The sequence below is a fragment of the Pogoniulus pusillus genome, chromosome 5 (genome assembly GCF_015220805.1).
Source record: "Pogoniulus pusillus isolate bPogPus1 chromosome 5, bPogPus1.pri, whole genome shotgun sequence".
NCBI lineage: Eukaryota > Metazoa > Chordata > Aves > Piciformes > Lybiidae > Pogoniulus > Pogoniulus pusillus.
The window spans coordinates 10703895-10724992 of record NC_087268.1 but is presented as its reverse complement, the minus strand read 5'-3'; the positions used below and the strand labels follow the sequence as shown (position 1 = coordinate 10724992).

Here is a 21098-nt window from a genome sequence, read left to right as displayed (position 1 = left end):
CCTTTCTTCTGCCCTATGACTGGCAGGACCTGCTTCCTTAGGAGCTTTCCTGGGGCTTGGGGAAGCCACCTTAGAATCATAGAATCATTTTGCTTGGAAAAGACCTTTAAGATCATAGAGTCCATCCACTTTTAAACTATCAAGTCAGATGTTTAACCATGCCACTCAGTGCCATATCCATGAAGCTTTTAAACACCTCCAGAGACCTTGGTGCACTTCTCTTCTTGGCCTTGAGATGCAGATGACTGTGAGGACATGTCCAGATATGGGCTTGCTTGTGCAACAAATATCAACTTTCCCTTTTCTTCTGCTTCAGTGACATTTCCATAGAAAATATGTGAGAGTAGTTTTATGCAGGGAAAGTTTTTAGCTCACCTTTCCCCTCCTGCAGCCCTTACAGCGTGAGAGATCAGCTCTGGGAGATCATCTCTGTTTAAATCACAGCCTGCCTCGTGCTATGAATGAGCAGTCCTGTTTTTTCCCCTTGTGGCTATACCTGTTCTTATGCAATTGGGAAGTAGTCTTAAGGTAGCTTAAGGACCTGTGCATGTGGAAATATTTCTCTCCTTTAAAAAAAACCCAAAACGAACAACAACAAACCAAAGAAAATGCTTTCAATGGAGTTTAGCCTCCAGAAATAGGATACGTGTCTAGACAGCATTATGTGGACCATCTGCAAGTACTCTATGGCCCACAAGCCACAGTTTCAAACATCTTATGTGGAGCTGAAATATTTACTGCAAAGAAAAATATACCAGAGCCTCCATATTCTATTCATAACCAGATAGCTGCAGTCTAGTGCAGCAATGAGATTTTTAGGCCAGCAATGATAATAACAGAAAGTGTTTCTAAAGTAGTTAAGTGGTTATTTTTCATTATTGCCTGTGCAAAGGCTTAGTATGCTTTGTGGTCATGATGCACAGCAATTTGGTTTAAAATAACTTAAAGACATTTTGCAAATTAATGTTTAATGTTGTTCTAATGACAAAAACTGTTGGAACTAAGTTAACTCTTCCAGAAGTTGGGAGAGTGACCTGCATTACTGGATTGTATTAATGACACTGTTTTTAAAATGGCTATATAATAGTGATCAAGTAATAACTTTACCACTCAATGCACTTGGTGTACTTGACAATATGTATCTAGTTGTGGGTGCATAATTCACCTATCAAATAGACAGGCATTGAAATAGGTTGCCCAGGGAGGTGGTGGAATCACTGTCCCTGGAGGTGTTCAAGAAATGTGTGGACATGGCACTCTGGGACATGATTTAATGGCACTGGTGGTCTTAGGTTGACAGTTGAACTGGATCCTAGGGACATTTTCCAACCAAAACACTTCTATGATTCTATGTCTAAATACTGAGAATGACTTGATGGTTGTAAATCATAATGATACAAGTGGATTGAAACACAAGATACAGTTCATTGTGAATGAATTACTCATTGGATCTGTACAGTTAATTTTACTTCAGTTAGGTATTGTCCTGATTTCTGTTTGTGGTGTAAAAAATACATAAAACCCTTTTTCTAAATGGGAAATAGCCCAACTGTGAATATTCATGGTCACTCTTTAGCCCAGTACAACTTCAATGGAATGCCATAGTGGCTTTATTTTCTCTAAACCTGCCAACTGCCATTGCTCCATTTCAGGTCAGCTGCTTTGCAGGTAGGTCTCTTGTTCTGCAAAGCTATGCAACTGAGGAAACTGACTGTGTGTTCCAAACAGCTAGGGAAGATGCATACCCAAATTTATTTTTAAATCAAGCATGAGTGCTTAATTCAGTGACACAATTTTGATCTGTGAAAGGAGACACCTGAAAAATAGAACTCAGACAGCTGTCCTGCTATCATTCCCATAATATGGGCTTGGATGAAGGGATAGAGTGTACCCTCAGCAAGTTTGCTGATGAAACAAAACTGGGAGGTTTTGCTGATAACACCAGAAAGCTGTGCTGCCATTCAGCAAGATCTGGCAGACTGGCAAGCTGGGCAACAGCAAGTGTAGAGCCCTGCACCTGGAGAGTAACAACCCCCTGCACCAGTACCGATTAGGGGTTCACCTGCTGGAAAGCAGCTCCATGGAGAAGGACCTTGGAGTTCTAGTGAATATTAAGTTATCCATGGGACAGCAATGTGCCCTTGTGGCCAAGAAGGCCAATGGTATCCTGGGGTGCATTGAGAAGAGCGTGTCCTCAGCTTGAGGGAGGTTCTCTTGCCCCTCTACTCTGCTTTGGTTGAGACCACATCTGGAGTGTTGTGCCCAGTTCTGGGCTGCTTAGTTCAAGAAAGACAGAGAAATACTAGAGAGAGTCCAGTGGAGAGCTATGAGTCTGGTAAAGGAAACAGAACATCACTGTTATAAGACTGAGGGACCTGGGGTGGAGAAGGAAGAGGGAAGACCTTATTAATGTTAACAAATGGACCTAAAATGGAACACAGGAAGTTCCACCTCAACATGAGGTGGAAGTGAGGGTGCTGGAGCACTGGAACAGGCTACTCAGAGAAGTTGTTGAGTCTCCTTTTCTGGAGACTTTAGAAACACACCTGAACACATTCCTGTGTGACCTGCCCTAGGTAATCCTGCTTTGGTAAAGGGGTTTGACTAGATGATCTCCAGAGGTCCCTTCCAAACCTCACCTTTTTGTGATTCTGTGATTCTAATTGATCTGCATTTATTTCACCTTCAGGTATCCTCTAGATGAAAACCATGGGTAATTTCAAAGGGCATGCCCTCCCTGGAAGCTTTTTCCTTCTCTTTGGCTTATGGTGGTCAGTGAAGTATCCACTGAAGTATGCCTGTCGAAAAAACAAGAACGCTTGCTGCCTTGGTTCCAGAGCAGGATTTCAGCGCCTGGAGTTTGTTGAGGGGATCATTAAAGCTGTATTTGCCCTGATTGGTGAGTAGAGTGGACATAGGGCAGACAATAAAGAGGCCTCACCTTTTAATACTTCTTTTTTTTTTTTTTTTGTGGTAAAACACATTGTATTTTGGTGTTTTGTTCTTGAAATGCTAATGTGAGAACTTGTGGGGCTACTGCTACTAGTTATATAATTATGACTGTAAAATAGTTAACATTCAGTGTTCTTCTGGAACTTCTTTAAGATCTCCTGACTTATTCACATCTGGTCCATCTGAGTGTTCATATGCTGTTCACTTCTTCAGGAAGAGAGATAACTAGGCAAGGAGCTCTCATGTGCAGACTGGGAGCACCAGACTGTGTGGTTATTGCTTTTCTATTTTGGATCCAGCCATCTTGGATGTTGGCAGCTTCCACTGAGTGTTGCATTCAGAGAAGGATGAATCTGGTAGGAGATGAATCCCATTGTGTTCTAGCTGGACCTCAGAGATTAGAGAGCTAGGGGTGGCTGGACTTACCTTTTATTAGATACTCCAGTTGGGGGTACTAATTTGCCCTATACCAGCTGTATAAAGAGCCTGCCTGCTGAAGGTCCAGCTGCATTCAAAACAACTGTGTTCAGTTTTGGACCCCTCAATACAAGAAGGACATTGAGTTGCTGGAACATGTCCAGAGAAGGACAGCAAAGCTGGTGAAGGGTCTGTAGAACAAATCCTATGAGGAGCAGCTGAGGGACCTGGGATTGTTTAGTATGGAGAAGACGAGGCTGAGGGAAACCTTATTCCTCTCTACAACTCCCTGAAAGGAGGTCTGAGTGAGGTGGGAGTTGGTCTCTTCATCCTAGTGTCAGGTGACAGAACAAGAGGAAATGGCCTGGAATTGTGACAGGGGAGGTTTAGTTGGATATTAGGAAAATTTATTACCTGCAAGAGTGGTCAGGCATCAGAACAGGATGCCCAGGGAGGTGGTGGGTTTGCTGTCCCTGAAAGTGTTCAAGAAATGTGTGGATACGACACATTGGGACACAGTTTAAAAGCCATGATTATGTTACATTGATGGTTGGACTATATCATCTCAAAGTCTTTTCCAATCAAAACAATTCTTGGATTCTGTGATTCTGTGAAGCAGTTGGGCACATGAAAAGTAGGCATTATCTACATGCAACACACAGAGATTCTTTAGATTGTCAGTGATAAACACAACTAGCTCCAGAATCACTCTGTAGCTCTGAGCTACGATTGCAGTCACACAGTCTCACAGAAAAGCAGTTGGTGTGGCTGGCATCACGACTCTTACTTAAAAGGCATCCCTTCTAGGGGGAAGGGTTGAGGGGGGCAAACCTGTCCATTTATCCTGGCCTTGTGGCATTCAATTCTGAATGCCCTCTCAGTATGAAATTTGGGAAATGTTTTTATGTCGTTATCTACAGTGCCTGTGGAGGTGGAACTGCAGTCAAGTCATGGTTCCTGGTGGTCAACCAGTTCCCTTATTAGTTGCACAAGACATTTCTTGGTTTTTTTTGTGTGGCTCCTCTGGTCTGCAGTGTGAGAAGTGGAAAGATGGGATGGTGGGCTTCCTCCTTGCCTCTTTCATTCCCTTTGGTGCCCGGGCAACACTGGCTACTAGGTCTCCACCCAGCCCCTGTGCCTGCTCTGGTCACCATGTGTTCATCAGCAACACTGGGCTTGGTATTTTTTCCATTATGCTTCCAGCAGTGAGTTATTGATAAAATATGTGAATGTAGATTCTTTAGAATCTACATTTTTCTTAAATGCAGAATCTTCTGTGATTCTTTATTAATGCCATTCAAAAGTGAAAATGCTCACTAACCCAGACTTAACTCCAGATCCTACTGCTGCAAGACTGTTGCAATGTGGTGGTGTCTGTTTCTGCTTCTATTGTGCACTGGCCTGGATACAAGCCCATGTGGGTGGTTTAGTGAGCTGTGCAGCTGACTGAAGTGCCTAGTTCTTGCGTTCCAGTGGCTGTATGTCAGCAATTTATCTTTGCAGAGTAAGTAAGGTAAATAACAGAGCATCTGGGGAGCTCATCCCATGTGGCTCTCAAGTTGAAAAAAAACAACTAATTTTTAGTATTTTGAGTTTTTTTTAAGATCATAACTATCTACTCTTCAGATACTCAGAGTTGCCTGGTTGATAACTGGGGTACAGGGTGTGCCAAAATCCTGTTCTTGCTTTTCCTTCTTCTCGGAGAGCTAACATACATCAGCTCTGAAGTGATGAGTTTACACTTAAAAATAAGAGGGTTAATTTTGAGGTGTGAGTGGGAACATCTCTCGTAGAAATCTAATCAGTGTATAGAGGCATTTGGGCAGCTAAAAGACTGGTCTTGTGCTTTTCACCACAAAACAAAAAGCTATTATTTCAATGTATGGTAATTTCATTTCCAGTAAAAAAAATGTGGATAAGAAAGAGTAAAAGCAGCAGCATGAGTAAAGCCCACTGTTTCTGTGTTAGGAGAACTTGAAATAGAGGAGAGAAAACACTGTATTTGCTCTGCTGCTTATCTACTTATACAGCAGGATGCTGGCCCATGCTTTATAAACAATATAATTACCTTTAACATTTTAAAAGCATAATGTAATTTAAACCTTCCCCAGATTTCACTGATCATATAAAATACCTAAAACCAGCTTTCGCCTTGCTTGAATACTGCAGCTAGCTAGCAAGATACTGAGGGGCCAAGGTAAGGGAAGCAGTGGAGCAGCAATTCCAATACTAACTCTGTATAAAGGTCCCTCATGGGATGTTTTATAACTCTGCAGGGTGGAGAGATTTCCTTTTATGGTCTTACAGGAAAAAGTCCTCTTTGTATTAAGAGTCTGAACTCTGCCATTCTGCATATTGCAGCAGCCTGAAGTGGTAAATCTTTCTTCTGGGGACTTTAGCATGTGTTGGACTCCTGTTTGAATGACTAGAAAAGGCAGCTGACAAATTGAGTCAGAGGACTACTACAATAGCAATTGTCAAAAAAAGAAGAAAATAAAAAGACATCTTAGAATATCTCTCTCCATTTTTCACTGCTGGAAACTACAAGATGCAAACAGTCCCACCAGGAGTGGAGCTGAAGTTTGATTTCCTCTGGCTTTCTCCTCTCTGGATTATGTGATGCTTAATACATGTTTGAGCTCTGTCTTTGGTCTTTCCCTCAGCAAAGCAATTTATTTAATCTCTCCTCCACCTATTGCCTATTTCTTGAAGATCTCTATAAAATTTATATCTTTGAGGCCTCTGTGCATTATCACTTGAATTTGGACATGTTAAAAACTTTATTTGGAATGTCTGAACTGGGCAGAAGGGAGCAAACCATTGTAATCATAAAATAGCTGGAGTTGGAAGCAACCTTAAAGCTCATCTAGTTCCACACCCCTGCTGTGGGCACAGACACCTCCCACTAAACCAGGTTTGCTCATCCAGCCTGGTCTTAAGCACCTCCAGAGATGAGGCACCCACAACTTCTCTGGGCAACCCATTCCTGAGCAATCCTTAGGCAGCCAGATTAAACCTCAAGCCGTTATGCTGCATGGGCATATAGTATCACAGTATCACAGTATCATCAGGGTTGGAAGAGACCTCACAGATCATCAAGTCCAACCCTTTACCACAGAGCTCAAGGCTAGACCATGGCACCAAGTGCCACGTCCAATCCTGCCTTGAACAGCCCCAGGGACGGCGACTCCACCACCTCCCCGGGCAGCCCATTCCAGTGTCCAATGACTCTCTCAGTGAAGAACTTTCTCCTCACCTCAAGCCTAAATCTCCCCTGGTGCAGCCTGAGGCTGTGTCCTCTCGTTCTGGCGCTGGCCACCTGAGAGAAGAGAGCAACCTCCTCCTGGCCACAACCACCCCTCAGGTAGTTGCAGACAGCAATAAGGTCACCCCTGAGCCTCCTCTTCTCCAGGCTAACCAATCCCAGCTCCCTCAGCCTCTCCTCATAGGGCTGTGCTCAAGGCCTCTCACCAGCCTCGTCGCCCTTCTCTGGACACACTCAAGCATCTCAACATCCCTTCTAAACTGGGGGGCCCAGAACTGAACACAGTACTCAAGGTGTGGTCTAACCAGTGCAGAGTACAGGGGCAGAATGACCTCCCTGCTCCTGCTGACCACACCATTCCTGATGCAGGCCAGGATGCCACTGGCTCTCTTGGCCACCTGGGCACACTGCTGGCTCATGTTCAGGCGGGTATCAATCAGCACCCCCAGATCCCTCTCTGTCTGGCTGCTCTCCAGCCACTCCGACCCCAGCCTGTATCTCTCCATGGGGTTGTTAGTGTTGCCTCTGTTGTTGATATAAAGACTTGCCAGCAGTTTATAAAACTTAAGCATCTTAAAAACCTTAAGCACCAGGACAAATAGCTATACTTCTTGTTTCATGTGCAGGGATGGTGGCTGAGCAATTTGTTCCTGATGGACCTCATCTGAAGTTGTATAATTATGAGGAAAAGCACTGGGACCACTTGATGAACTGGCAGCATGCCACCATGTACCTCTTCTATGGCATTTCAGGATTAGTTGACATCGTGGCACATGGGACCAACACGTTGCCATTGGCCATGGACAGGATGATGCTTTCTGTAGCAGTGTTTATTGAAGGTCAGTTTACCTCTTTTTGCAGAGGCATGTGTGAAATTCACAGAAGGCTCTCAGCCTTTAGTGCAGGAGTCTCAGATCAACCTTAGAGAATGAGTCTACAAGAGCTGGTCTCAGCCCTGCTGATCACACTTTGTAGAGGTACATCTGTGCTTTGCTAACTGGCTCAGATAGTAGCAAAATTGGTATGAAAGAAGAAGCAGCAGCTTCTTTTGGGTAAGTACTCAGTAGCTCAGGCATGTATTTCAATGTATGGTACACAACTTCAATGGCATGGTACACAACTGGTTAGCTAAAGCCAGGATGAGTGCAGATACCTGTTGGACTTGAGCTGAAGAATCAACGTGTCTTTTCTGTATGCAGAGCATGTCTCACACCATCCCTCTTGTTACACTGCAGAGACAGATGAACAAGACTTTTTGTTAATATGTTTTAAAGGAAAGGTGACAGAGCTTCAGTTTCCTAAGTAACTTCCTGGTCTGAGCTCAAGGGCAGTACATGGGCACCAGCCTTAAAAAAATTGCTCTTAGTTCTGCTGAGAAGGTGATACTGGCATAAAGAGAAATGCTAAATGTTCACTGTTTTTGAAAAGAAAGGGAAGAAAATATCTAAAAGTAACTTCTGATTTTATTCCAGGTTTTCTCTTTTGCTACCATCTTCATGGCAGAGCCATGTTGGATGTCCATGTTCATCAGTTGCTGCTGTTTGCTGTCTTTGGAGCTGCTGTTTGCATATTTCTGGAAGTTTTCTTCCGTGGCAGTACTGTGCTAGAGATGCTCCGTACAAGCCTTTGTATATTACAAGGCAGCTGGTTCTGGCAGGTAGGTCACTTTTCTGCCTTAGAAATTTCTTCTTTCACCAAAATGATTCCCTCATATCTGGAATAGCATGGCAAGCAGGAGCAGGGAAGTGATCATGCCCCTGTACTTGGCATTGGTGAGTCCACACCTCAAATACTGTGTTCAGTTTTGGGCCACTCGCTACAGGAAGGATACTGAAGTGCTGGAGTCTGTACAGAGCTGGGCAATAAAGCTGGTGAAGGATATAGAAGGCAAGTCATATGACAAGGCAACAAGAATTGTTTAGTCTGGAGAAGAGGAGGCTGAGGGGAGATTTCATTGCTCTCTAAAACTCCCTGAAAGGATGTTGAAGTGGGGTGGTGATTGGTCTCTTCTCCCTAGTATCAAGTGATAGAATGGGAGGAAATGGCCTAAAATTGTGCTAAGGATTTAGATAGGATGTTAGCAAAGATCCCTTTCCTGAAAGTGGTCAAGCTTTGGAACAGGTTGTCCAGGGAGGTGGTGGGAGTCGCAGTCCCTGGAGGCATTCAAGAAATGTGTGGACATGGCACTTCAAAAGATGGTTTAATGGCTATGGTGGTCTTAGGTTGATAGTTGGTCTCAATGGTCTTAGAGGTCTTTTCCAACTGAAGCAATTCTATGGTTCTAAAACTAGTCATTTCCCCTTTTGCAGATGTTTTACAGGCAATATAATGTGCCTTTTAAACACAGACCTCAAAGGACTCCTAGAAAACAATGCATGCTTAATGTCCCTTGAAAGAGAGAAAAGTGGTTGTCATAGTGGTTTATGGGCAAAAAAAAGCCATTTTTCTTCTAGTGCCTTTTATTTGAACCACTAGAAAAGCTAAGGTGGTTTTGCTGAGCAGTCCCTTGTGACTGAATATCCTGTAACATGCTATTCAAAGTTTCCCAGCCAAATGGCAGTGATTTTACAACCAGACAATATATGCTGCTCTTTACTAAGACAGTCCCACTGTCAGCAGTCAGTGGCCAGTGGAGTACTGGACAGGTGAGCCAAAGCACCCACTGACATAATGTGAAGAGGAATGAAGATGCAAATGACCTCTCTTGCTGACTGCCTTTTTCTAAAAGCATTTCAACATCAGCAGCCTAATTTTAAGTAAGTAAACAAGTAAGTATTTGAGCTCCTGAATTACATTAAGAGATTGAATGATATGAAGCCTCCTGCTTTTCCAGTGTTTGGGAAACAGCAAAAGAAACAGCCCAAACTTTAATATTTCAGGGATGTGGCTCCCAAAAGGACCCTTCAAAATGCAGCTGTCATGCCTTCACTTACTTGTGAGTCTATCCAGTGAATAGATATTTGATAGTGATCATTTGCTGTTAAAGAAGAGAGAGAATTTAGTGAATTGCTGTGATGCTGTATCAAAGAAATAGAAGCACTTGTGCTGATGTGTGTTCCATCTTATAGTGGAGAATTGAGGTCACTGCAGTGAGTTTTCTTTCCGGTGTGTCTAGACTGGCTTCCCTTTTTTATATGCTGGCCAGACACCATTAATAAGAATGTTTGCTGTTCCTTAGGAGAACTGGACAGTCAGCACCAAATCAAATATTTAAATGCTTGGCCTGGCAAGAAAACAGACCTCCAAAACGACAGTATTTTTCTGTAAGTGAACTGCAGAACTTGGTGCTGCAGCATTTGGTGGTTTTGTTTTCTTGCTTGTAAGCTTTTCTTTGGTGATATAAGAAGCTTTATGTAAGAGTAATAGATGCAACTGCTTATTCTTTGTTGTCTGCCTAGTCTAATTTTAGAACAAGTTATCTCTTTAGCTCTGGAGACAATGTGGGTTTTGTTTCTAAGTGAAAAAAAACACCTAAGAACTTAAAATAGAAGAGATCTCAGTGTGGATTTTTTCACACTGGCATCAGACTTCAAATGTATGTGTGACTGAAAACCACATACTGGCTGCAGCATGACAGTTTTTTAAAAGGTAAAGGGACATTGTTTCTGCATCATCAACACCCTCATTCATTGAATTCTTTGTGTGGAAATGCAAAATGCATTCCTTCCTTCCTCTCCAAATACTCAGCTCCTGAATTCTCAACTGAACTGTTGAGTGGTGACTTTGAAAAGTGTCAGGCAAAACAGAGGGCTGCTGCTTGTCAAGACATAGCCTTGTGCAGCTGCACAGTTACTGGTTTGATCTTTCCCGTCTTTGGATTGGAACAGGCTGCCCAGGGAGGTGGTGGAGTCACCATCCCTCAAGGTGTTCAAGAAATGTGTGGACATGGCACTTCAGGACATGGTTTAATGGTCATGGTGGTATTAGGCTAATGGTTGGACTCGATGATCTTCGAGGTCTTTTCCAACCAATCATTCCACGACTCTATGAATAAACACATCTGCTATGTATTTCATGTGAGCTTGAGGCCTTTGGTGAGCAAGCTCCAATTTTACACAATTTCAAACCTGGACTTTTTCCTCAGATGATCCAGGAGAAATAGACTCCCCTTCATTTATTAATGTATTACTCATCTTCTGATCCATCTACTACACTCCTAACTGCTGTTGGGAAGAAGCAAGCCAGTGTAAATGGCAGGACAATTTTGCTGGCTGGTGATGTGCTTGCTATTCATACCATACATGGCTGAACACCAGCCCCTTTCATAGAATCATTATGGTTGGATAAGACCTTTAAGAACATTGACTCTAACTGTAACCACTAAACTGTGTCTTGAAGCACCACATCTACACACTTCTTGCACACATTCAGGGATGGTGACTTCTCCACCTCCCTGGGCAGCCTGTTCCAACACCTCACCACTTCCAGCAACAAAACTTTTCCTAATATCCAATCCAAACCTCCCTTGCACATCTTAAGCCTATTTCTCTTCGTCCCATTGCCAGTTGCTTGGGAGAAGAGAGCAAACACAGTCCATGACAGTGGACTTGTGGGGGAGGCTCCTTAATTCACTGGGCAAGAGCAGGGGATCTCTGGAGCCGTACTCTGACTGACTGCATTGTCAGAGGCATTTCTGCACAAAAACTTGTAAAATGGGTTGTCATGTCTGAGTGTGACTGCAAAGTTGTTTTTAATAATAATGGCAGAAATAATCAGCACTGTCATAGAATCACAGAATGGTAGGGATTGGAAGGGACCTCCAGAGCTGATCAAGTCCTACCACCCTACTAAAGCAGGATCACTTAGGGCAGGCTGCACAGGAACATATTCAGGAGGGTTTTGAAAGTCTTTAGACAAGGAGACTCCATAACCTCTCTAAGCAGCTTCTGACACCCTCACAACAAAGACCTTTTTTCTCATGTTGAGGTGGAACTTCCTGTGTTCCAGTTTGCTACTGTTGCCCCTTGTCCTATCACAGGACATCAATGAAAAGAGACTGGTCCCTTCTTCTTGATGTCTGCCCTTTGTAAACACTGATGGGATCCCTCTCAGCCTTTTCTTCTCCAGGCTAAACAGCCCCAGGTCTCTCAGGCATTCCTCATAAGACATGTTCCAGTCCCTTCAACCATCCTTGTAGCCCTCTGTTAGACTCTCTCCAGTAGTTGCTCATCCAACTTGAACTGGGGAGCCCAGAACTGGACAACATACTCCAGGTGAGGTTTCACTAGGGCTCAATAGAGGGAAAGGAGAATCTCCCTTAACCTGCTGGACACACAGATGTAAAATGTCTGCCCTGTGACGGGTAGCAAAATGCAGGATAGAGCATAGGATCTATGCCAAACGACATTTGCTAAACATCTTTTATTTTGTCACAGATTGGCTTTGTGCTTTATCCTCCAAATGGGAGCCCAGAGTGGAATCAGACGGATCATACTAACATGATGTTCCTGACCATGTGCTATTGCTGGCATTACGCCTTTGCTTTTCTTATAATTGCAGTGAACTACACAATTGTCAGCTGGTAAGTTACTTGAAACACCAAAACTTTGGAAACCTGTCCGTTTAGTCTAGCAGGAGCTTTATTTCAGAAAAGCTTCACTGATAAATCAAAACATTTCCACAGATTAGTTACCTTTCAAGGTTACATAAAAAAATGGATGTTGCCAATCAGTGAAGACAATGACTCATTGCTTAAGTAGAAAGAGGGAAATATTTATGCAGCATGATGCTTCTCACAGAAACTGAACTCTTTTGATAGTCTTTCACATTTTTAAGTGCATGAAAGGCTATTCCTACAGTATCTTCTCTCCCAATGCTCATCTTCTGTACTAATTCCAAGTGACTTAGTCAGCAGGTTCCTTGACTTAACTTTGAAGACTGTTGGACAAGCTTTATTGCTAACAATTTCCTGCAATTAGACCTGATTTCTTTTTCACTAGCCAGTTTCATTCCCTTATTTCTTCCCCCTTTTCCTCGCTGCCCAGTGCTAATTCCAACAGAATTCCAATTGCAGTGATAACTTGGTTGTAAAAATGAGCCTAATTCTCCCATGTGTGATGGATGACCTTAGCAAGCCTCTGCCTGCACTGCTTCTTACCCATTGTTTTATTCCTGCTATCCTAATCTTATTTACTTGTGGTTTGGCTACATGTAGGTCTTGCAGTCTTGCTTTGCACCAAAGAGGTGCTATGCCTTTTTGTATCTCAGCCAAAAGGCATCAACACTCAAGGCTGGGAAACTGTTTTGTGACAAGGATGGCAACTTTAGAGAAGCAATCTTAACATGCTTTCTGATGATGGGAATGGTGGCCTCTGAAGCAAGGCCCCACAAGTTGATCATGGCATCCTGTGCTCATGAGTAACTTCAGTCACCCTTATATTTATTGGAAAGGCTACACAGATAGGTACTCTCAGTCCAGAAACTCTTGCAGTGCATTGAGGTTAATTTCCTGACACAGGTGGTAGAAGAGCCAATGAAGAGAGCTGTGCTGCTGGACCTTGTACTAACAAAGGTCTGGTCAGGGATGTGAAGGTTGGAGGCAGCCTTGGTGGCAGTGATCATGACGTGGCAGTGTTCATGACATGGCAGAGCTTGCCTACTCCAGGTGATCCTCCTTGGCAGAGAGTTGGAGTCAATGATCTCCAGAGCTCCCTTCCAACCTCTAACACTCTGTGTTTCTTCACAGCTTTATAGGACTCCACCAAGTGAACAAATCTATTGGTCTTCATTGAGCTTTCTAGATGGTGCACTGACATTTGCTTAAGGTGTACACTCTTAGATGCATCCACAAGAGCAAGCTCTTACATGCAATTCATACAAGTGGGTTTGTTGAAAGCAACACAAACTAATGCCACAGTAGATACTTGCATTGTGTAGCAGTCACTTATGCTGAAATGCAGGTATCTACAATTAAGGCCTGGTGCTAAATTCTGCCCAAATTCTGCTTGACATTACTCTTTGCTCTTTAAAATCTCTTCCACAGTGGCCTATACAAGACTGAAACAGGGGTTTACTATGTAAAAATGTCCAGATTAGGCTTTGAATCTTATAATCATGGAACTGTTGAGGTTGGAAGAGATCTTCAAGGTCATCAAGTCCAACTGCTCACCTACAGTTCACAATCCCACCATGACTGCTAAGCCATTACCACTAAACCATGGCGCTCAGCACCACAGCAACATGACTTTTAAATCCCTGCAGGGATGGTGACTTTACACCTCCCTGGGCAGTGTATTCCGATGCCTGTTAACCCCTTTTGTGAGGAAACTTTCCCTGATATTCAACCTGAACCTCTCTTGGCACAACTTGAGGCCATTTCCTCTTGTCCTATCTCTTACTGCTATTGACAACTCTTCTTGTTGTTGTTGTTTCCAGGGCGGTTCGTTCAAAGGTTAAACAGTCCCAGTCCATGGAAATGGGATTACTGAAGACATCTGAACGAGATCAGGACTCAGAAGATGAAATGTAGTATGAATATGGCTTGAATATCTTACCTGCTCTACCATTAGGCTAACTGATACCTCATTTGTAGATTTGTTTGCCATCTGTTTCATTCTTTGCTACAATTTACAATGCAAATATCATCCTCTAAATGCCATCTACATCTCAACAGTTACATCTTTACTTGAAGAGGGTAAGCTTCATACCAACTTGTGGTGGTTGCATTAGCACCTTGCCTATCACATACTTCAAAGAAAAACAGACTAATAGTAGACAGACTTGGACTGGATGAGGTGCATGATGAAGACTGCCTGTTTGTCTCATTAGAAGCTAAGCAAACTGTTTTCCAGCTGCTGCTGAACAGACTGTTAAATTTCCATAACTAAGGTCTTCAAATAAGCACCATTTTCCCCCTGCAAAGTAAATTTATGCCCTGTGCCTAAGTAAATCTGCAGACCTGGAAAACAGTATGAAAAAAGGTTAAAAAACCAGAGTCCTGCAGCCGTCTTGTGTAACACCTTCATGTCTCTCTTGTGGCATTATGTTAAACACAAAGATCTACTCACTACAAACCCATTCAGCATTTGCAGAGACACTATCAAGCTTGGGAGGAAGACCAAAGAAGTGTAAAGTGATCAAAAGTGACTGCAGTTATTCATTCTTATGCCTAATACTCTTGCTTCTTGCTATTATTTGGCTTCCAAAGACAGTGAAGTGAGTCTGCTTTCCCACAGCACCTGAAGTAACTTCTTGTCTGGAAGGGATGAGGGGCATCCAGTGGGACAGCACCCATCTGCAAAGCCAATTACTTTTCCAAGGTTACTTCTTTTCTGTTGGTGGAATTTGGTGGAATTTCAGTAGGGTTTGTAGCAGACATGCAACTAGACTCAACACCTGAGTCTGGAGCAGCACCCGAGTCTGCTGTGGGAGGGCAAGTGTTACCTTCATAGTAGCTTCATGCCCAGATATGCACAGCAGTAAATTAATTTAAAATAAAAAAGAAAGAAAGTTTTTAATGTTTTCTCCTCCAAAAGTGAAGTCTTGATCTGGTAAAAAGCAAGGTGTGCTTCCTTTTGCTCGAGGTGAGCTCCAGCCTCAACAAAAGAGAAATAACTGACAGGTGGCAAAAGATATCAGGAAATTATGTTCATATAAGCACACAGCCTCTAAGGAGTAGACCTTGGAATTGTCACTCTGGCTCTGCATAGGTCTTTTGAAAGACTGGCACAAGCAGCTGTGGCACACTAGCACTTACACTTCATTTCCTAGAGTGCTGAGTATGGGATTCATGCTGGTGGCTGTGCACCATTTAACATATCCATCAATGGTGGTCATGGTAGGGTGGTCATTCTGGATAACAGCTCCTTCCCTTTAGAACTCCCTCTAGAAATATTGTTTTCTAATTATTTTCAGAAATAGACAAGTGCAGGACAACAAAATCCATTCAAATAGTGCCAGTTCATTTGGTTTGATATGGGAGAAGTGGATTTCTCTTATTATTCAGATATTTCCAGATGCTCCTAAGGCAATGCAGAGATGGACCCTGGCACATGAATGAGAGTTATAAGGCCTGGTCTCCCCACTTCTGAGTTTCCCTTATATTTTTCCAGTGTGAAACAAAAAAATGAGTAGCATAAAATCACTACTTTCAGTAAGCTGATTGCTTAAAAAGATAGGTCACAGTTTGTAGCTGTCTTGGGTTTGAGCTCAAAGGGATCCCATGATTCAGAAAAAAAGAAAAAAGGCTTTTTCTAAAGCTATTTTACCTTCAATGCAACACGAACATTCACTTGTCTATCCTCCTTTCTATCTGTCCATTGTCAAAGAGAACCTTCCTTAGCTGCACAAGCTGTTAATGCTGAATATCAGACCACCAGGTTTATCAATGCCTTTCCAAAATTAGTGCTGTTATTTATTGTGAAGATCTTCAGAAAATATTTTGCTTCTCATAGGCAAGAACAGTGCAAGTTTCTTCACTGTACAAATTGAATACTGTACAAATACCTTTAAACACTCTGCTGTATCTTCAAACTAAGGGGATGACCTATGCAGGAAGAAAAGCATGAAAAACTGGCTGAGCTTTCCTATGTCTTCTTAGAAAACTAAGCTTCATCATTAAAAAAAAAATTACATCTTTGCTAAATATTGTGAAGTAACACTTGTAACCAAGTGTCACATTATCCAGAAGAATCTACTTTGGAAACCAAGGATAGTTGGCTTACACGTTGGTTCTGTGTTTACAAATGCACACTGAGAAACTGCAGATTACTAGCCAAGGTTCACTACTCTTCTTAATAACTGCTTGCCCTTCTTCAGTGCCTCCCCTTGAATGGTCTTGGAGATTTTGGCAGACCTTAATGAAATCTGTCTCAGGACATTACTGTAAGCTGGGTACTGGTATGGCTTTTTTACATCTCTGTGTCTTATCTTTACAGTGGTCTTACTGTAAATTCTGAATTAATTGATATTTACTCTGCTCTGCAAGTCTAAGACTTGAGTTTCATTACTGTGATTCCATTAAAATCAGATTTTCTCTTGACGTGAGCCAGAAGGAAGATTCACAGCTTGGCTGAGAAGCTTGCTTGTTAATTGCAGCAGGAATACATTGGCCAAATGCAGCATGTCATTACACTCAGCTATAATCTTGCCTTCACTGCATCACATTGCTCTTGTTTCTAAATTGCTGGGGTTTTTCTAAGTGGTAGTTTTTTTTTTCCTTTTGGAATAATTGAGGGCATAAAGTTTCTGCAGTTCTGGCCAGTGAAGAAGATGGTTATGTATCTAGGAGAACTTGAGGACTCTTACAGAAGTCTGTTGTGATAAGTCAAAAATCAGTTGACAAATTAAATCTCATGGCATTAAATAACCTGAGTGAGCTGTGAACATGAAGGGTGCTTGGCAAACTCTCCTTTTGGAAAAGCTGTTCTTTTTTCCAGAAACGAAAAGTGTCATTACTTGAACACAGTGGCCAGAAGAGAGATCACCTGCTGCAGCTCCTCCTCTTACTGCCTCAGTCAGGTGGCGGTGGCTCTGTCCTTACCTGTGTCTGGGCATTAGTGCAGCAGTAGCTGTAAGTCTGTGCATTTTCTTAGGAAACACTTGAGCAGGACTCAGCCTGCTGAGAGGTATCACCCCGTGTCTCCCTGCTGTGAATCTTCTGTAAACCACCAGAGAACTGGACAAATAAGTCTGTCAGATACATCTGCTGGTTTTGGCACAAACGTGTTCAGCAAAGATGCCATTAAAGAAGCCCAGCCTGAAGAATGGTGTGGTCTATATCACAGAAATACAGGGCACACTTCCTACAAAACATCTCTCTGTGTGCAAAGGAAGGTGGCATTGCAGTATTATGATTGAAGAAATACAGGGTCTTGAAGCTTCAAGAATCATAGAATCGCCTGGTTGGAAGAGACCAAGATCGTGAAGTACAACCATAACTTAACATCCACCCATACAAAACTCTCAGACCATGTCCCTAAGCTCCTCATGCAAATGTCTTTTAGATACCTTTAGAGATAGTGACTCCACCCGCTCCCTGGGCAGCCTGTTCCAGTGACAAATGATCATATCAGTGAAGAATTTTCCCCTAACATCCCATCTAAACCTGCCCTGATGCAACTTGAAGTCATTTCCTCTCCTTCTACTACTTGTAACCTGGAAGCGGCCAGCCCCCACCTCACTACAACCTCTTTTGGTGTAGTTGTAGAGACCAATGAGGTCTCCTTTCAGCCTCCTCTTCTTCAGACTAAACAATCCCAGCTCCCTCAGCCCCTCCTCATAGGACTTGCATCGAAGACTCCTCAGCAGCCGTGTTGTGCTTCTCTATACATGCTCCAGCACCTCAATGTCCTTATAGTGAGAGACCCAAACCTGAATAGAGTATTTGAGGCATGAAAGGAAACAGTAATATATTGGATTTAATTTTCAGTACACACAGAGTACACATCTTAGTGTGCCAGGTGTATTTTTGGTGCCACAGAGGAAAGGAACACTCCATTTCGGGGTGGATTTTTTTGTTATGCAGAACACCTGACCCATTCTTCTCAGGTACTGTTCAAAAGAGATGCCCAGTAATAGGAAGGTACCTACTGTGATGGAAAAAACACAACCTTCAGCATTTCACTAGCAACGGATTTTACTTGAGTTGAGTAAGAAGAAGGAAGTCTGAGAAGTTTACAAATGCCACTCAGAAGAAGGTAGCTGTTCTGAAGAAAACTTAAGTTATTGTTAAATATTGGTGCCTTTGAAAAACTATACAGCAGTTTATGATAGATATGATATGCCTGTGATTTTATTTAAATAAAATTGATTTATTCATGTAGGATGTCTGTCATAATTCCAAGGGGAAAAAATACAACCATTTATGGGGCAGGGTAGGGTGGGATAGCCATGTTATCCTCATAGCTCACCTAGACATTTGCATGAGTTACACTCAGATTCAGGAAAGGTCAGTGCTGCCTTGTCGCTTTCCCTTGATCCAACTATTTCATTGTCATTTACAACACAGGTGCAGACAACTCTTTTGCAAGTTTGGGCAGCAAAGCTTCACAGATCCTTGAAAGTCAAACACTATGGAAAGAAGAGGTCCAGTAGAGGTCTGCTCCTTTGCCACCACTGCTAGAGGCCCCCACATAAATAAGGTGACAGGAGGAAAGAAACTCCTTAAAGTTTTATCATGAGGATAAATGGGTTAAGTGTGGCTTTCTCTCATTTACTTTATCTGAATCTCTGTGAAATTTAGTAAGAGTGATATTTGTTCTATGTTCTGTAAAGAAATATTCCCCTCCCCTCACCCCATTCTATCTAAATGTAGCTTGAACTAAAAATATATTTGCCAGCAAGGAATTTCAATCCTACAGGTTCATTGATCCTTAAAGTTGAAGCACTGGAAAACTTTGGTGTATCTGCTACCTTCATGCCCTTGTCCCACATGATTCAGTTCTTCTGAACCACAGCATCTGGGGTAGGAGTTACTGGTACAGGGGAAGAAAAACAGCATAGTTTTTTTTTCCAAAAAGCCCTTTAGCATGTGCAGGAGAAGCAAGCTTGAGTCCCAAGGACTGCATAATAAAAGCACATCTGTTAAAAGGGATAAAGACAACTGGGAAACTGCTGGGCACTTGCCTTTAAAATCTATTCTAGGTAAAATATGTGCTTGCTCAAAATATGTGGGAGTGAAAAGCCTAATATTTGTCAAATAAGGCACAACTTGTCCTTGGATGACTTTTTTTTTCAGAACAGTAATCTTTAACATCTTGCTGTGTGGTTATTACAGCTCATGGATTTCTATCTTTGATACACTTTGTAGAAAGAAAGCACATATAAAGAAATTATCGAGGAACATAATTATAAATACTGCAGAATCCTTCACAGTTTGATTCAGAAAGAAAGCTCTTGCATACAGATCACTGTCATCTAATGACAAAGTATTCTGCAGGGGATGCTACCCAATAGTACAATGTCACAGTGAGGGCATGGCATTGGAGCAGAATCATAGAATCACAGGTTGGAAGGGACCTTAAGGGTCATCTAGTTCAAATTCCTACTCCACTCTTCCCCCCTGCCATGTGCAAGGACACTTTCCACTAGACCAGCTTGCTCAAGGCCCTAACCTGGCCTTGAATGCTTAGAGGGAAGTGTCATCCAAAGCCTCCCTGGGCAACTAGTTCCAGTGTCTCACCACTCCACTGTAAAGAATTTCTTTCTAATATCTATGTCTGTATCTACCTTCTTCCAACTTCAACCCATTCCCCCCAGTCCTATCACTACAAGCACGAATATAAAGTCTCTCCCCAGCTTTCTTGTAGGTCCCCTTCAGGCACTGGAAGACTTCTATAAGGTCTCCCCAGCGTCTTCTCTTCTCCAAGCTGAACAGACCCAACTCCCTCAGACTGTCCTATTAGGAGAGGTGTTCCAGTGCTCTGATCATATTTGTTCCCCTCCTCTGGACACTTTCCAACAGTCTGATGTCCTTCCTATGCTGGGACACCCTGAACTGAATGCAGTACTCAATATGGGGTCTTACAAGAGCAGGGTACAGGGACAGAATTCTCTCCCTCCTCCTGCTGGTCACAGTTCTTTTAATGAAGCCTAGGATACGGTCAGCTTTCTGGGATGCAAGTGCACATATGGTTGCATCTACATACTGTGGTGACTAGCCATAGCTTCCCTGAGGAGGAAAAAGAAGGGGAAATAGACTACAGATCTATACAACTGTAGAGCAATTAAACAACCAGAAATCACTCCTAGCACTCTGAGACCACAGGAGGGCAAGCCGGGTCCATGGTATACAACATTCCAGTCTACCTCCAAAGTTATTTACTAGGGACAAGGTTCTCAGACACACTGGGATTTTTATGGCTCCTGCACAGCAACCCCAGAAGCAGTAATACTGATTCCTTGCTCCCTATGGGAATGAGAGCAGGAGTGAAAGCTTGTACTGCTTTGCTGAATTTTTACTGGTTTGTGACTCTGACTCAGCCAGATGTAGTTAACACATGAAAAAAAAGAGCCAAAGATGGTGTTTAGTGCTGGCACCACACTTTATTCAGGCTTGAAAACAAAAAAGAAAGGCAATAAGAGACATCTGTCTCTAATTAAGGCATAAAACAAATGGAGGAAAGCAGAATAAACGTGTCCAGTCACTAAGGAATGATTTTATCTTCCTGCAGCTACCTCACATCCACAAATTTGCAAGTAATAAGGTTTTCATTCAGTTTGATTATTCTGTCATATAAAAATGGTTTAACATTTTCATAAACAAAAATGTACTATCCTTTAGGATGTATTTAATGAATTATTTTGGGTTTGTCATCCAGTTTCTTATACTGTTTTTTTTTTTCCCTTTAAACCCTATATTTATAAACCTTAGGTTCATAAAACATGAACCTAACTTCATGTGAAGTTAGAAGTTCCCAGTCTTTTTTTTCCTCTCACAATCTGACTTCCACTTCCCAGATGACAAACTGTCTTCCATTTGCAAACCTGGCCTTGACCCCAAGGTTTTGAATATATACATTTTACA

The 21098-nt window shown here is 42.5% G+C and overlaps 1 protein-coding gene across 1 annotated transcript; it reads left to right on the top strand.

The window, feature by feature from the left end:
* Positions 1 to 2709: 2709 nt before the first annotated feature.
* Positions 2710 to 18395, top strand: TMEM45A (transmembrane protein 45A). Its single transcript, XM_064143190.1, has 5 exons — positions 2710 to 2899; positions 7261 to 7473; positions 8107 to 8291; positions 12010 to 12155; positions 14009 to 18395. The coding sequence occupies exons 1-5, from the start codon at positions 2710 to 2712 to the stop codon at positions 14100 to 14102; spliced, it is 828 nt and encodes a 275-aa protein (XP_063999260.1). The 3' UTR covers positions 14103 to 18395.
* Positions 18396 to 21098: the final 2703 nt, after the last annotated feature.

Excerpts from the sequence above, each read along its gene's own strand:
- TMEM45A (XM_064143190.1), top strand. The coding sequence starts at position 2,710 with ATGGGTAATTTCAAAGGGCATGCCCTCCCTGGAAGCTTTTTCCTTCTC. Across the intron at positions 2,900-7,260 it reads AGCTGTATTTGCCCTGATTG|GGATGGTGGCTGAGCAATTT; the intron begins GTGAGTAGAGTG and ends TTTCATGTGCAG. Across the intron at positions 12,156-14,008 it reads AACTACACAATTGTCAGCTG|GGCGGTTCGTTCAAAGGTTA; the intron begins GTAAGTTACTTG and ends TGTTGTTTCCAG.